Source organism: Orcinus orca, chromosome 16 (genome assembly GCF_937001465.1).
Source record: "Orcinus orca chromosome 16, mOrcOrc1.1, whole genome shotgun sequence".
NCBI lineage: Eukaryota > Metazoa > Chordata > Mammalia > Artiodactyla > Delphinidae > Orcinus > Orcinus orca.
This window is the reverse complement of record NC_064574.1, coordinates 70,918,781-70,936,170: the sequence shown is the minus strand read 5'-3', so window position 1 is coordinate 70,936,170 and position 17,390 is coordinate 70,918,781. Positions and strand designations below refer to the sequence as shown.

Below are 17,390 nucleotides of genomic sequence, written 5' to 3'. Positions count from 1 at the left end.
CCCACTCGGCCTGGCTCTGTCGGGCTTGAGACAGATGAATTTTTTCTTCTCTTTCCAAGTCTCAGTGTTCTCATCTGTTAAATGGGGACAGCTGACATATACTGAGGCCTATCGTGAGCCATCATGAGCTGAGCTAGGATTATGCCTCTTTACGTGTCTCATTTAATTTTTACAACCACCCTCTGAGGTGGAGGAGGAAACCGGCTCAGAGAGGTGAAGTAACTTGCCCAAGGCCACACAGCAAGTCGTTAGCAGAGATGAGATTTGCCTGTAGGTGGTCTGGCTCCCCAGGCTATGCCCTGAACCGTTGGGCACACTACCATCTCACAGCAGATAACCATTTCCTTCTTAAACCGACTCTGCAATGACCAGCCCAATTCTATGTTCACAGCTGTGTTCTCCAGGGTACTACTCCTCCCACCTGGCAGCAGGTGGCAGCTGGAGTAGGAACCAGCTGGTGTCTGGGAGGCCCTTCTGATGCAGCGCCTTCCCCAGCACCCCCTGCCGACCTCCTCCCCAAGCCCTGCCCATCTCTGTCCCCTGGCTGCACACCGACTGGCATTCCCCAGCCCCCAGAGGCTTTCTCCCAGCTCTCATTGTAAAAGAACCTGCCTGCACTCTGGGGTGATTCCCTGGACTGTAGCCCTCAGCCTCCAGGGCAGGAAATTGTAGGGAAGGGTGAGGACTCTGGCAAACTAGAGAGAAACTGCCTGCAGGGAGCGGCCACCACCGGGCTCCAGCCATCATCTTCCTGTAGGAAGGTGGCCCTGGTCAACCAGATTTCCAAAAGAATCTAGATTTTCCCATTTTTCAAATTCATTTTTCTAATTCAAAATTTTAAAAATACCACATATAACAAGAGAGAGAGACAGAAAGACAGAACGACAGAGACAGAAAGACAGAGAGACAAAGAAAGAGAAGGAACCAAACCAAAACAAAACACCAACCCAGGAAACACAGCAAAAAAATCTCAAAAACTTGTCTTCAGGCCAGTTTGCAACTTCTGACCTACCCCGTCCTACTTCCTTTGCCTACATAGCAACCCCATTTTAGAGATGGGGAAGGGGGAGGCCCGGAGCGATGAGAGGACTTGCTAAAGTGATGGGAGGTCCGGGTGGGGTGTAGTGGCCAGTACTCACCTCGGCCTTCTAAGTTCTTCCCACCACGCTCCCCCTCTCAGCCTCCTCCCCAGGCCCCGGCTTGTATGGGCCAGAGATCATTTTCAAGACCAGCTTCTGGATCCTAAAGAGAGAGAAAAATCATTGTAGCCTGATGCTGAAGGCCAAGGTCACCATGACACATCTCAAATGCTCAGTGATTGTCCCAGGGTTCCAACAGAGGCATTTCTAAAGGGCATGTCTGCTAGAGTCATTTCTAAATTGACAGAGACTGGAACCTTGTGGAACTCTGGGGACCATAAGATATTGTCAAAATCCATTCCAGTGATAAACTCGTTTATTAATTGTGAGCTCAGAGGAGAGCGACTCATTTCTCTGGGCCCAGCCTGTCAGCTTGATACACAACATTTACTGATGACCTACAATGTGCCAGGAACTGGACTGTTGGGGGCTGGGGGCGGGTTTGCAGCCATAATCTCATTTAACTTGCCCAGAAAATGTGTGAGATTGGTGGTGTTGACTCCATTTTATAGCCAAAGAGGCTGGGGCTCAGAGAAGTTAGGTAAGGGTCCAAGGTCAAATCCAGACCTGCTTGACGCCAAGTCCGGGCTCTCTCCATCTCAGCAAGGCATCTACCTGGAAGTGATGGAGAAGCTCTCTTGTTTGCTGAGGACTGTCTGGGGGCCGCAGTGGGGGCTAGGGTAGTCAGGGGAGGCTTCCTGGCAGAGCTGATCTTGAACAAAGAAAGAAGATGCATTAGTTTCTTATTGCTATAGTAACAAGTTAGCACAAACTTTAGTGGCTTAAAATAACATCAATTTATTTATTTTTATTTATTTATTTTTTGATGTGGACCATTTTTAAAGTCATTATTGAATTTGCCACAATATTGCTTCTGTTTTATGTTCTGTTTTTTTGGCCGTGAGGCATGTGGGATCTTAGCTCCTCGACCAGGGATTGAACCCGCACCCCCTGCACTGGAAGGCGAAGTCTTAACCACTCGACCACCAGAGAAGTCCCTGGATTTATTATCTTAAAGTTCTGGGGATCAGAATTCTGAAATGAGCCTTATGGGGCTAAAATCAAAGTGTCGTCATGCCTTTCTGGAGGCTCCAGGGGAGAACCTGTTTCCTTGCGTTTTCCATTTTCTAGAGGCTGCCTGCATTCCTTGGCTCGTGGCCCCATATCACTCCAACCTCTGCTTCTATTGTCACATCTCCTGTTCTTGACTCAGACCCTCTTGCTTCCCTCTTATAAGGACTCTTGTGATTACATTGGGCCCATCCAATTAATCCAGGATAATGTCCCCATCTCAAGATCATAATCACGTCTGCAAAGTCCCTTCTGCTGTATAAGGTAACTTACTCATAGGTTCTGGAGATTAGGGTGTGGATATCTTTGCCGTTATTCAGCTGGCCCCAGAGGAGGACAACACTCCAAGGGCCAGGGCTGTGCTGGACGCACAGGAGGGCGTGGAATGTTCAGCAAGCAGCCAGTGCTGAGGTGGGCAGGGCTACTTAGCACCTGCTTGTCAAGGATGCCGGTCCCATAGTAAAACACATGAACTTCATCCTCTAGAGCAGTGCTCCTCACACTTGAACGTGTGTTCGGGTCAGCTGGGGATCTGGTTAAAATGTAGACCTGAGTCAGTAGGTCTGCTTTGAGTAGAGAGGCTCTAGAAAAGGACAGTTCTGGAAAAGACGGTGACTGACACAGAAAACAGCCCCAGCCAGGCCGTGTGTTTCCAGAGCGACGCGCTGATGGGCATTTGAATGGCATTCCGTTCCCAGGCGCTCTGTTACCCAACGTTTTTGGCACATCCACGAGAGCAGCCACCTAGGGTCTCCACCATGACCTCCAGTCAAAGCCTAAAAGGTTCTATCTGACTCATGAAAGGCAGATTCCCAGTGTCGTGACCTCGGGCCACTCACCGGCCCTCTCAGGCCTTCATGGACAGGATGTAGGGCTGGGGTGGACAAGATGACTCTTGGAAATAGCGTTCAGACCCAGGCTCTTGGCTCAGTTAAATCAATCTGGGCATATTTTTAGAGCTGAATGTCTTTCCTTTGAATCTGACTCTTTGAAAATTTGTACCCTCCTGTGTGGGGTAGCATGGTGTTTGCTAGAACCCCCCCATCCCTGAGGAAGTTGGATAACTGAGACTTTGCTGTGTATTTCACTCCCACATGTAAATATCAGGGAGGACCATACAGGGTCTCAAAATGTTGCATCGCTGCCGAGTGTCAGGGATAGAAATGACCTTAGACAGCATTGTATGGGGGGCTGTAAACCCCAGTGCTCACGAGTGCTAGGAAGGAGCCATGAAGGGGTGAACTGGGCTGCCCTGTTTGAGGCGGGCCGCCCCAGCTCAGCCTCACAGTCATCATCATATGGGGGTGCGGGTCTTATAGGGCTGCATCCACCCATTTTGCAAACAAATCCAGAAATCTGGATTTTTATGTGAAGTCTCCTATTTTTAAATGTTGATAATGAATTCAGATATTTTTAAAATACTGTGTGGGCCAAACAAGACAATTTTGCGGACTGGCTTCGGCCTGTTGGCAGCTTGTTTGAGAATCCACTTGTTTTACCGGGAGGGGAAACTGAGGCCCCTGGAAACACGGGGGCCTTCCAGAGGTCCCGCGGCATCAGGGCTGGAACTCAGGGCTACAGACGTGCGGTGCAGCCACCATCTTCAAGCCAGCCCCTTTCCCCTAAAATCTCAATCCCAGTGCCTGTGATAGAGTCACCCCAATCATGCAACATTGAGCAGCCGGGGAGGTGGCAAAGCCACCCCTACCCCAATCTGTCCCCCCATGTGCTTTGTGACAGGGGCACATCCTAACTCCTCTCTGGGCTAACTTCTCATCTGCAGATGGAGGGCTGGGGGCTCGGGGACCCCCAAAGTCCCTCCCCACAGTTCTTCGAGGTCTCTGGCTTTCTCCTCCCATCCCCTGTGCATCTCTGCCTCTGAGCTTCCAGTATTGACATTTCGCAAACAGCAGCTATCATGGAGCTGTTTCCAGCCTCAGGGGTCCTGGCCCACGCCATTTACATGATTTAACATGCTGGGTTTCAGGGGGCGTGTCACCGAGCCCACAGCCAGCGGCCACTGCACCACGACTTATTGATTTGACATATGAAACTGATGGATTTGGGGAGGAAAAATGTTTTCTCTTAAAATGCCATTGCATCTTGGGATTTCATAGGATTTTACCACAATCCCCCTGTGCACCACCCCCCGCCCCCCCCCCCCCGCCGCCATAAAAATTTTATTTGTCCAGTGGCTGAGATGCAATTGTTCCAGGCTGCCTACTCCTTGGCTACGTCCCATGGGAATAACAACGATGACAACAATAATAGTAACAGTAACTAACGCTTACTTAACACTTGCTATGTGCCAGGCACTGCCCTTAGCACTTCACTTATCAATTAACTTGCTTTTTCCTCACAACAGTCCATAAGTGGGTACTAGATCTATCCTCAGTTTATAAGCGAGAAAACAGGTACAGTGTGTGATACCACTTGCTCAGTTTCCCAGCTAGTAACTGGCAGAGCTAGTGTCAATCTAGGCGGCCTGGCCCATGTCCGGCTCTTCACCCCTATGCCTCACTGCCTCTTGTAATTATTGTAATTGCTAATAATTATACTAATTAGGAAGTAATAGTAATACTTAGCTCTCTTGAATACTTTCCAAGTGCCAGGCTTGTGTGACTTAAAGATATTGTCTCATTTAATGCTCACAAGTCTATCACGCCCATTTTTCAATTGAGGAAACAGAGGGCAAAAGGTTAAGGCCCCCAGCCAACGTCACACATCCAAGAAGGCTCCCGCCTGTGACTTTCCCCTCAGCCAACGAGCTGGCCCTGGAAAGTGTCTTAGCAAGGGCGGGATTCCTGGGCAAAAGGGAAATGGTTCTTGCAAACCCATCAATTGCATCAGTGGAGGGTCAGAGCTGGCGTCATGAAGATGTTTTTTAAAAAGGCAAAAAGTGCAGCTAACAGGATTAGCTGTCACCCCACAGGCCCTGCCCCTGATGAGAAATCATTTCATTTCTTCTGCCTCGGGAGGTCACCAGTTCTCAGCTGCAAATTGAGCCATTAGCGTCAAGTTTCAGAGACTTGAAACAATCATCTCTGTGATTATTGAGGCTTTCTGGGTGGCACCAAGGCTCCCCGCTGGTCCTGCCCAGAGGCTGACAGCCCACTGTCCTTCCCAGCTTCCTTTATTCACACGTGCCTGCATTCCATAACGCGAATAGTGGGCATTGATTTTAGACCAGACACTACGGGATGATTCCCGATTGTTTCATTATTCCCATTATACCTTCTCTCCGTTGGCCAGACGCCAACAAACTACGGTCCAGCATTTATTGACTCAATCCCCTCCCCCACACAAGTCGACTCTCCTTTTTCTACATACATTTGAAAGGGGACTTCAGAGCAGTGATGCTCATATTTGAATGTGCATCAGCATCACCTGGAGGGCCCGCTAAGGCACAGATGGGGGACTTCCCTGGTGCTGCAGTGGTTAAGAAACCGCCTGCCAATGCAGGGGACGCGGGTTCGAGCCCTGGCCCGGGAAGATCCCACATGCCACAGAGCAGCTAAGCCTGTGCGCCACAACTACTGAGCCTGCGCTCTAGAGCCCACGAGCCACAACTACTGGGCCCATGTGCCACAACTACTGAAGCCTGCGTGCCTAGATCCCGTGCTCTGCAACAAGAGAAGCCACCACAATGAGAAGCCCGTGCGCTGCAACTAGAGAAAGCCCACGCGCAGCAACAAAGACCCAAAGCAGCCAAAAATAAATAAATAAATAAATTTATTTTAAAACAAAAAGACACAGATGGGTTCTACTCTCAGAGTTCCTGGATTCAGTAAAAGGCCCAAGAATTTGCATCACAAGTTCCCAAGTGCTGCTGCTGCTGCTATTCGGGGCCTACTCTGGGACCACTGGCTAAGATCACTCCTCTAATTGGATCCCTTGCCATAAAAAATGATGTGCCAAGGAGGCTCTCTGTGGGAAACAGCATCTCCCAAATGGTTCAAATGAAGGCCCTTGGATGAAAGAACTCCTAACAGAGGCATGGGAAGGGTTAAGAGAATCTGAGGCCCCCAAGGGCTGATGACAGAGGGGAGCCGTTACCAGCCTTGGACAGGAAGGAGAAACGGGCAAGAACAGTGTTCTGGGGTCTGTGAGAATAGTAGCCGTGACAACGGAGCTGTAGTCATGGGCAAGAGGATGAAGCTGATGCCAGAGAAGTAGACAGAGACAGAGAGGGAGCAGGGCAGAAGCACGCTGACCTCTCTCCTCCCATGTGCCGATTTCCAACTGGTGCCCCCCATTGCTGAGTCAGAGGACCAGGGAGCTTGGGGATGCCCTTCTAAGGAGTCAGTCCCCTGGGGCGCAGAGTAGGGCAGAGAGGGGTGGAGAGCTGTGGCCTGGGAGGGGAGGGAGAGGATGGGGGTGATGGAGAGTCCGCAGCACAGAAGGCAACTGTCAAAATGTTCTTCAAGTCTGCTTAGGAACTGCTGAAGATCTGAGCCCTCTCGTTTCAAACAATTAACAAGTGTTAGGAAGGTGTTAAGGACATATTATCGCCAAGCGGAGACTCTTTTGATTGGGCTGATAAGAATTTTTAAAATAATGGAAAAGCGAATAGCGTTTTCACTCTTTGATGCAGACAATTTAATGTTGTGGTTCTTCACACTTAACACCATCTCTCCCCTGGTGGTGGTGTTATTGAGTCCAAGCTTGTACTGCTCATGCATGGCAGGACAACAGATAGAGTGGCTAGGGCAAGGAATAGCGACTTTATTCCGAAAGCCAGCAGACTGAGAAGATGGTGGACTCGTATCCCAAAGAACCAGCTCCCCCAAGCTAGAATTCAAGCCTCTTTTATACTGAAATGGGAGGGGGTGTGGTTAGTTGTTGCAAACTTCTTGGTGCCGGAATCCTTTGTTCTTGCAACTGTCCAGCTAGGTCAGGTCATGATGTTCCTATAAACCTCCAACAAGACAAATGTTCTTCTCTGTTCTGCAACTTTTTATATGAATGGAAAAGTGTTATACCTATAAAGGTCAGAACCTTGAGAATGGGCCATCCTGTATATTTCAGGCTATAGGCAATATTCTTAACTTGTAGCAAAAGCAATAGAGTATAAAGCTTAAAGGAAAAGAAACCAATCCAATATGGAGTCAGATTTGTTCTTCCCTATTACAGTGGGAAACACAGGTATAATATGTACTTATTTATCAGCTCACATCAGGCATTGGTTGAGGGCTGCTGCTGAGGTGGAGGGCAGGGTGGTGTCAGTGTCCCAGCAGCTGGGGACTAGGCTCTGGTGACCAGGGCAACCCCTGGGGCAGAGAGGTGCTGGCAGGTGGCAGGTGCATTGAAGTGCTGTCGGCAGGGATGGGTGGGACACCCACAGTGTCACTACACCTTTGCAGCCCCTCCCCACCCCTCCCCTTGAGCATTAATGTTCCTGTGGATTCTACTTCTTACCCTTTTCTCTTTTGCTCTAAATGCTTTCTTTGGGCATCCATCTCTTTAACAATCACCGCAAACATTCAGTGAGTGCCCATGTCTTGCCAATGTTCCCACATCCCTGTCTGAGCTCCAGCTGCCTCCTGCACATCCCCACTGGAGGTCCTGCAGCTGCTGCAGACTCTGCACATGTAGGAGTGGCTGAGCTCACCACCTTCCTACCTTTAGCATCATCCCATTCTCACTGAGGAACGATGACTGTCTGCTCAGACACCTGCGCTGGAAACATGGCCCCACTCTGGACTCCTCCCTCTCCTTTGCCATCGCATTCATGGGTCAGCAGTCCGCTGAGCCCACCCCTCTGGAGTTATCAAGCTCCCCACTTGTCCTCACCCCCGCCCCCATCATTGCCACGGCCCAGGCCACCACCATCTCTTCATGGAGCGCGGCCCAAACCTCCACCGGGTCTTCCAGCCAACCCCCTTCCAGAGCAAGCCTCCCTGCGTGTCTTTCCCTTGCTAAGCCCTTTAGGACTGCATCTACCTCTGCAGCATGGTTCAAACCCATCTTTTCCAGCCTGGTTCCCAGTGTTACCAACCAGGGTTCTTAGCCTCCTTAATCAATAGAAATTGATAAGAGTCCAGACAAGAAATTCAGGCAAGGCTTTACCGGGGCCCCTGCTGCAGCAAGAGGGGGCGAAAACAAGCAACAGTTAGTTTCCTTTGCTCGCTGGCTCCCGGAGTGAGGGTGGGGTGGGGATGGGCGGGGGGCGAGCTGGTTCCTTATATGGGGTGAGGGCAGGGGCGGGTCCAGGGGTCGGGCCAGAGGCGTGGCTTAGGTGGTTTGCCCACCCCTTTGGTGGTGCTGTGTGCAGGGGCATGCGCAGTACTGTGCTTTTGCTCCTGGCTCCTCAGAAGTGGCAGTTGGGGTTTTTTTGTTTGTTTGGGTTTTTTTTTGCAGTACGCGGGCCTCTCACTGTTGTGGCCCCTCCCGTTGCGGGGCACAGGCTCCGGACGCGCAGGCTCAGCGGCCATGGCTCACGGGCCCAGCTGCTCCGCAGCATGTGGGATCTTCCCAGACAGGGGCACGAACCCGCGTCCCCTGCATCGGCAGGCGGACTCTCAACCACTGCGCCACCAGGGAAGCCCCGGCAGTTGGGGTTTTTGTCTTTTCGTATCTTGTTTTCCATAATCATAATTTGCCCCAACTGCCAATGCGCACAATTATTTTTAGTCCTTTATAGTTTCTTTGTGTTTTGTTGCTCGAAGAGACTTTGTCCGGGTACGAGCATTGCAGCAAAAGGGTCCCAGGTCCTAGGTCCCAGCCTGAGTCACCAGCATCCTCAAGACCCATCTGCTCTTCCCTGCGACCTCCTTCCCCACCACACCTGGTGGCCAGCTGGGCTCAGGATCACTGAGAACCCCCTGCCCCACCATAATCCCACTCCGTGGCCATCTTCCTGCAAGAATTCCGATGCAGGAATTCTTTGGGATGCTGGAGTGCACATAGATGAGAGCCATCGCCAGGGAACCCAACTCCCCCGATATGACTTCAGAGTGGCCATTCTATCCTGATAGGTTACAACCTCCCTACCCATGATGGTTTCTGGAGTCAGAGAGGCCTGAGTTTGAACCCAGATTGACTATATCACTCACTATCCAGCTGTGTAGACCAGTGGTTTAATCCCTGTGAACCTCAGTTTGCTCATCTGTAATATGGGTGCTGCACTGCCGCCTTGCAGAGTTGTCAGGGAGACTGGGGGAGATCATGCATGTGAATGCTGGTGTTTGAGGCCAGAGTCCCTACAAACAGACTCTGAGGATCCATGTGCAAGTCATTTATAAAGGAAATGCCCTGGAGGAGAATGGTAAGGGGATTGAGGGGAGCAGAACGGGGAAGGGAGGAAGGCAAGTGAGGGGGTGATATCAGGCCAGGGCCCAGAGAGGGCAGCTTCAGTTTGGGCCCTGAGGGAGCTTTGCAGTGTGGGTCACCACCCAGGGTGGTCTCCACCGGAGCCATGGGGCAGGACTACCCCAGTCGGCCACTGGTTGACAACAGGACAGAGAGGAAGATGTAAGTTTCCAGGCACTTTCTGAATGAATATGGGCAAGATGTAGTCCAGTTGCCCAAAGACAGAAATGCTAAAAAGAGGTGCAGGGACATTGGGTGGAACATTGACATTGTCCAGTATGACTTGGCCCGTGATAAACACCTAATATCCCTTGGCCCTTACGGTGACATCGTTGCTGCTACTAGCATAACCTCAGCCAACAGTTCCGCTTCTTACTATAGTTATTAATTTCTCTGGCTTAGGTGGGCTGTAACTTGCAGACAGATGCTCTGAGCCCAGTGGCTAGACAGGGAAATAAATCTGGCAGAAATAAGAAGCATAACCCCAGCCATGCAGCTGAGATTCCACTGTCTGTTTCTCCATGATTAACTTAACTCCTGGAGCATCTCAGTCCCCCATTTCCATCCCATCTGAAAGAGCAGAGCTGGGCCCTGCTATGAGGGGTGGTGGGTGGGGTGGCGGCTTGGCCAGGGGCCCACTTGGGCAGGATGAGAGCATCCCCTGGGGGAGCGGGGGCACTGCGGGGGAGTCAGCTGAGTCGGTGAGCCTCACCCTGGTGAGGCTCCGCCCACCAGCAGGGCAACAGCAGCTGGAGGTGAAGGCTGCTGGGAGGGAGAGCAGGCCTCCCCGAGGGCAGCCGCACCCCTGCATGGCCCAGCTCACCCTGCACCTCCTGCATTCCTCCTCGCTGCCCGGTGGGCCTCGGGCCAGCGAAGGGCCTCAGAGGCTACGAGCGTACGGTGCCAGGGGATGTTTTAACAACATCCAGGCTGCCAAGAGCACATTATTCTCTTACAGAAATCCAAGGGATTGCCCAGGAGATGCGATATTTTTGTAGCAAAAAAAAAAAAAGAAAAGAAAAAAGTTCTTCAAAGCTCTGAAAGCCCCGTTGCATTAGGAATGATAGTGGGTGTTTGAGAATCTGGATTCTTCATCAGAGAATAGATCGGGGCTCAGACATTGCTGTTTGTTTGCTTCCTTCACTGAATGGTGTATATCGGGCATCCCTAGGGCATTAAGGTGGAAAGGACAACTTGTGCAAAGGCAGAGAGGTAGGGAAGGGCAGCTTCCGAGAAAAGAAAAACTGAAGGTCCGGACTGTTGGTTGTAAGAGACAGAAGTTCTACCCCAAACCGGCTTAGGCAAAGACAAGGATCTCTTGGTTCATGTGATTGAAAGAACAAATGACTGGCAGCTGTAGGCATGGCTGGATCTGGGGGCTCAACGTCACAGGACATGGTCTTCCTCCATCTGTTGGTGCCGCCTTCCTTGGCCTTGGCTCTGCCCCCAGGAAGGCCCTTGCTACTTGATGCAGTCAATTCCATCCTTCCATCTTCCCAGCCTCAAACCCAGTGGAAAAAAGGAATTTTCTTTCCCAATAGTTTCAGCAAAAGTCCTGTGCCTGACTCATTGAACTGATTTGGGTCATGTGTCCATCTCCGGCTGGCCAGGCCTGGTCCATCCATAGTCCCTTCTCAAAACCTATGGTTAGCGTGGCTTGGAGGGTAAGTCACATGATGTCCTCCGCCTCTTACTCGCCACCCTTTTTCTCAGAAATCACTTCTGCTCCCACAGTGTCATTTCTGCCTCTTGACCGTCTCTAACCTTGACCTCACTCAAGGACCCCTCGGCTCCATTTCCGGTCCCCACCGTGTTCCTCGCATCCAACAGTGGTAATGACGCCCATGAACTGAGCTCTTACTATATGCTAAGCACAAGCTCATTACGTTGCTGTGTGAATCCTCGCAGCACCACAATACTATGAGATAGGAGTTATTATTAGTCCCATTTTATAGGTTAAGAAACTGAGGCATAGAGAGGTTCATTCCTGAACCAATGACTAGAGTCAGAAGGACACGGAGTTCTGATTGGCCAGATACGAGTCATGGAGCCAGGGTGTGAATCTGATGCAACTAAACTGCACAGACTGAGAGAGGAAAGGGGTTCTTCCAATAAAAAGCATGTAGGAAGAAGGAAGAATAATGTAGGATGGGAGATATAGAAGGTGCCCCCTAAATTAGGTGGCAAATGATGGTAACCCAATTTGGACCAATTTGGGGGAAGAGGGAGCTGTGCTACGTTAAGGAATAAAAAGAAGCTTTGGATAGCCAAAACACTGGCAGGATGGGGTTCAGCTGGCCTTCAGGAACAGCTGGAACCAGTCGCTCATACTGACAGAGTGCCTGGACTCCCATCTGGGCCTCTCTTCCTGTCTACTTTGGTGGGTTCCAAGCACAGATTCCTAGAGAAGGGCTTTGACTGGCCAATTCTAGGCCACGTGATCACATTGGATCAATTAGCTGTGCCCAGTGGGGTGGGACCACAGCAGAACATGGCAGCTCCCAAGAGAACCACAAGGTTGAAGCTGTGGGAATAGTAGTGGTGGTATCTAGAAAAAAGTGGAGTAGGGAACAGGGTAAATAAAAATGTAGGTGTACCTTGAGGGCAAGCATGATGTGTGTAAGAGTTGGGATGCTTATAGCTGTAGGTAACAGAGAACATCATACTGGCCAGCGTAGCCACAGGGAAGCCCTCGGGATGGTGGTTGCGTGGCCCAGTGAGGTCATCTTTCCATTGCTCTGCTCAGCAACCAGTGTCAGCTTCGTTCTAAGGCAGGTGCTCTCTGGGCCATGAGATGGCTCCCAGTGGCAGTCATGTAACAGATGAGAAGAGAAAGAGAGCCTCCCATCCGGCCACAGGATGGAAGTTCCTCCCTCCAATCTGAATGGACCCGCTTATTGGTCACATGCCTCCCTGAACCAGTAACTGTCATCCTGAGAGTGCCACGCTCCGACTGACTTAGGCCGGGCTTCCTGAGCCAGTCCTGGTGAGGAGGATGGCTGGCCAGGATCGCCTTACCTGATCAGGACCCACCCTAGAACCGAGGTCTTCTCTAAAACGACTTGATCCCCCAACCCAGGGGCGTGGGGTGGAACGAACCCAGGGAGAGTCCGCCCTGTGCGTCCTCACCTCACGACCTCCCTACCTCCTCCTTGCAGGGGTCCTGTGGCTGTCGGTCGTCTCCGAGGTGCTCTACATCCTCCTGCTGGTGGTTGGTTTCAGCCTCATGTGTCTCGAGCTCTTCCACTCCAGCAATGTCATCGACGGGCTCAAGCTCAATGCCTTTGCGGCGGTCTTCACGGTGCTCTCAGGTAAGGCAGAGGGCCTCGGGCAGTGGGGCAAGAACACACCGGAACCAACCCTGTGACCAGAGCAGAGGGGAATGCGGGAGCTGGAGCCACCCTCGGGCTAAGTCCTGATTGGTCCACCTAGGTGACCATGGGCCAATCACTTCTCTTCTCTGAACCTCAGTGTTACAATTTGTAAAGTAGGATTTGTCTGCTCCCCTGTTCTCTGATTCAGCATGTGTTTACTGAGTGTCTCATGTGCCAGGTCATGTGTTTAATAAGTATGGGGTTATCGTAATGAATGGAAACAGACAGTTCCAGTGCTTCATGGAGCTTAACACACATGGGAGAGAGAGAGGGGTTTGCTGGAGATGTATTCAGGAGATGAACGCCCCATGGCGGGCGATGGATTGGATTTGTGGCACGAGGGAAAGGGAGGTGGTCGTGAAAATGGGCGGACGGTGGCGTCTTTCACAGGGATATGAAAGGGGAGCCTGCTGGGTGTGGTGGGCACGTCACTCATCTGCTTTGCCGTATTTGCCCTTGAGACCTCCATGGGGAGATGGCCCGCAGGAAGCTTGATGAACAAACACATTTGGAATCTCAGTGGTGAAGGTGGGGTGAGCAGAGATTGTGGACAAAGGCCAAGGACTTTGAGGGTTTCAGGGAAAATTGGGTGGTCAGCGGCGGCAGCACGGCTCAGGGAGGTGGAGACAGAAGGCTCCAAGCAAAGGTCATTGGATTAGGTGGCCAGGTGCCCGGAATAGCCTCAGCAGACCCGGGTTATAAGGGGTTAAGCCAGGAGTTTGCCAGAAGGGAGTCAAAGGAGCCTGTACACCATAACTTCAGGAAGCCTGACAGAGCAGTGGCTTGGCTGTGTGCGACATCTGTTCCTAAAAAGCCAAATATAAACTGAATTTCTATAAATCTAATCTTATTCTTCATGCACTGGAGGAACTCTTTATTTAATGAAACCGAAACGATGAGCCTTTTGGTAAGGGAGATAATCGCCCCCTAATTGAGGTATGTGTATATAACAGAAGGATCTCTCAAAGAATAGAGAGCAGAATTCAAGAAATTATAGCATGCTGCATAGATCAAAACATGCGCATTGTCATTCCCAGGATGTGGGAAATCTAACCAGACTAGTAAAGGGAAGAAAAGAAAAGCAGAGAGATCCTCACAGCACAGTGTCGATTTTGGCCGCCCTCCCCTTCCGCCGTGACCCTGTTTTCAGCTATTCCAGATCGAGAGATGGGTTATTCTTTGTTTGCTCTTATTAAATGTGTTTATTATGCCTGAAATCAGTTTTGTTTTTTCATATTGTATTCATTTACTCCACCAACACTCACTGAAGGCCTCCTGGGCTCCGGGGTCGGTACTAGGTTTGCGGGAGTCAAAGAAAAGATGACTCAGTCCTGGCCTCCTGAAGTTTGCCATCTTGTAGCGACACAGACTCATCAAACCCTTGTAACGTGGCAAGTTGACCTTCATGAACTGGGTGTGGTGAGTCCTGCAAGGGGGCACCTACGTTTGCCCAGGCGGTGCCAGTAGGTGGGGTGGGGCCTGAGGAAGCAATCATTTGAGCTGAGACTTGGAAAACAACTTTAAGAGTTTGCCTTGTTGGACAACTCGGGGAGGGCATTTTGGGTGGAGGGAACAGCATAGGAAAAAGCTTAGTGACGTGGCATATTCTGGAAACTTCACGTAGTTCAAACTAATGGGAACGTGAAAAGGCAGGCGAGTAGGAGTGTCGAGAGATGAGGCTGGAGAGCCGGGTAGGGGTCTTGGTGCTTTGCACTGGTCTGTAGATTTTATCATGCAGGCAATAGGGAGCCATTGACGAATCCAGAGCAAAGGGTGATACGGTCAGGTTTGCATTTGGGGATGAGGGTTCAGGGTGCAGCACGGGAGGAGTGGAGCCAGAATGGAGGTGAGGAGGCCAGCCAGGAGGTGAGAAAGGGGGAGGCCCCAACCCCATGCAGTGGCTGTGGGGATAGGAGATGCAGGCACAGTGCCTGCAGACTGACTAAGGAGAGGGGTGGGCGGGAATGAGTGGGTTGGAAAAAACCAAGACTCTAGGTCAAAGGTTCCTAGTGTGGAGTCCACAGAATTCAGAGAGTCCATGAACCTGGATGGGGGAGAAGTTACATCTTCATTTCTCTAACTTGCAACTGACATTTAGAATATCTTTCAAATATGAGCGGAGGTAACGCATCACAGTCGTGGGCGGCACCTGTGACATAGTCACCAATAGGAACCACGTTTTTCATATGCACATATCTTGAAATGCACTCCTTCGAAAGGGCAATACTTCTGAGAGCTTCCGCTGAATCTTATCTAACATGCTAATGAGGAAGCACGTATATGACTATATAACACATTTGTTTGAATATTTTGCTAATTGTATTTCAGTATAACTGGTTTCTTCTATATCCTTTTATTTTATTTTATGGAGCTGAAAACATTATTCTGGGGAGGGGTCCCTAGGTCTAGATGGCCAGACCCCTGATCTGGGCTGGCATTTGGCCAGGATGGGATGGTACCACCAAGATGGGGAAGGTGGGGAAAGAGCAGCTGGGGGAGATGATGGGTCCCTTTTGAACAGGTTGGGTGTGAGGTGCTGCAGGGTGTCCAGGCTCCTTTCCTTGTCAGTGGTTTCATCTCTCCTTTTCTTTCTCTCTACCAAGCATCAAAGAATCCCCTCCATTATCCCAAGCCCAGCCCTCCCCTCAACCTGCTTACTCCTGTCACAAAACAAAAGCTGGTGGCCAGCCCAAGGCAGCTGTCACTGGTTCTTCAAGCCTCTCTCGTGGGGAAGCGGGTAGGGGGCTCTTCCCCCTACCTCAAACGGCTTATCAAAGTTTTCACCCCTCAAAAAACCCCCGTTTCCTTCTAGCAGGGAGTCCCACTGCTAAAGAAAATAAGATCATCTCCGTAATTTCAGGCAGATAAACAATGCACGGCTCAGGGAGGTTAACTGACTTGCCCAAGGTCACACAGCTGGTCAGTTGTGGAGCTGGGATTAAACCCGGCTCCTGCTGGCTTCAAAGCCCTCTGCTCTTTTCTCAGGATCGTACTGCAGGAGTGACCGGGCGGGCAGGGAGGGAGAAGACTTTTAAGTCCTCAGAAAACAGTCACTGAGAGGGATGTAGCAGCCAGATGATGGGATAAGCAAGTGGTGGAGAGAAAGGATTCTGTATTCATGCCTGGGAGAAAATAAACCCGGGAGAAACATGAGACCAGGAGAGAGCCAAGCCCCTGACTTGCCTGTCCTGGAGGAACCAGGAAGCTGGCCTTTCAGGAGCCCCTTGAGAACAAGACAGCTGGTGGCGGGGGGGAGTTGGGGGGGGTGTTTGGGGAGGGTGAGAAGCTTGGAGGAGGTGGGTGGGCTTCTGGTTTGTTGCTGTGGGAGGGGAAGGAGTGGGCGAGCATCGACTGAGTCCCTGTGGGGAGAGGGTTGGGCTCTGATGCTGCCAGGGCTGTGATGCTGCCGGACCAGCTCACACCGAGGGGTCCTCAGCCCAAGGTCAACGCCTTCTAGGGTAGAGGAGAAAGCAGAGGCAGGGCAGCCCCTACGGGAGCCAATTACTATAATTAATTATTATAATGAGCCAGTGGGTTAGGATTAATCGTAATTGCCAACACGGACTGAGATGCCATGCTGCACCAGCACTGGCCTGAGCCTGCTGCATGTGTTAATATCTTTATTCCTCAGTGTCCTTGTGGGAGGGGCATTATGTCCATTCCACAGATGGGAAAACTGACTTGCCGGCAGTCACATAGCTCGCCAGTGGATGAACCCAGAGCCTGCCGCATAGAGTGCTTTGAGCAGGGCTTGGCCCCCAGGACTTCAGGTTGTCACTGTTGTTATTATTATTCCTAGTTGTCCCTGAATAAACTGAAGGGCAGATCAGGGCCCCAGGGACCAGCCCTGTCACAGTGAGGCTGGGGTGAGGGATTTGGACTCTACAGCCAAAGGAGAAGGGGTGGTGGGGCAGGGCCAGCAGGGCTATGTTCCCAATTCTGGCAGGAGGGTGGTTGTACAGATTGTTGGTCTGCTGGTCCAGAGCCTAGAGCTCCCAGTGCTTCTAGGGACCCACGAAGTGCTTTAATTTTGACTGTTTTTAAAATCAGAAGAAAAAATAGAATAATAATGAAGGCATAAGAGTGAATCTAGGCTGGACTGGTATTTTTTATACCACTGCCAATGTAATTTTTAGTATTTCTTTTATGGAGGAACGGGCCCATGAAGTCAAAAGTGCCCGGGGCCCTTGAAAGTCATAATGTGGCCCTGCACTGGGCCACAGCTTTTCTCCATCTCTCAGGCCTGGGCAAGACTAATTCCAGACGGGGATGCGGCTCCAGCTGCCAGTGTCGCCCCCACCCAGCCAGTCCTGTGACTTTAGCAGAGCTGCTGGAGAAGATGGGGCTCCCTGTGCCACTGTCTCTTCCCCCAGCGGCCAGGATCTTGTATCTTGGAGAGGATGTGAAAGCAGGCTGGAAGATGTCTGTTCTTCCCCAGTTTCTCCGAAAAATGAGGCTGATCTACTTAGGAAGAAAAGAAAGTCATTTGGAGAAC

General features: G+C 51.0%; 1 protein-coding gene across 2 annotated transcripts in view; it reads left to right on the top strand.

Moving 5' to 3' along the window:
* The window catches only part of GSG1L (GSG1 like), a 220,367-nt gene that overhangs the window by 130,030 nt on the left and 72,947 nt on the right, over positions 1–17,390 (top strand). For both annotated transcript variants that reach the window (XM_033426055.2, XM_004268603.4), the window contains exon 3: positions 12,680–12,832. In XM_033426055.2, coding sequence (XP_033281946.2) covers positions 12,680–12,832 — 153 coding nt within the window. The remainder of the gene's footprint in view (positions 1–12,679; positions 12,833–17,390) is intronic.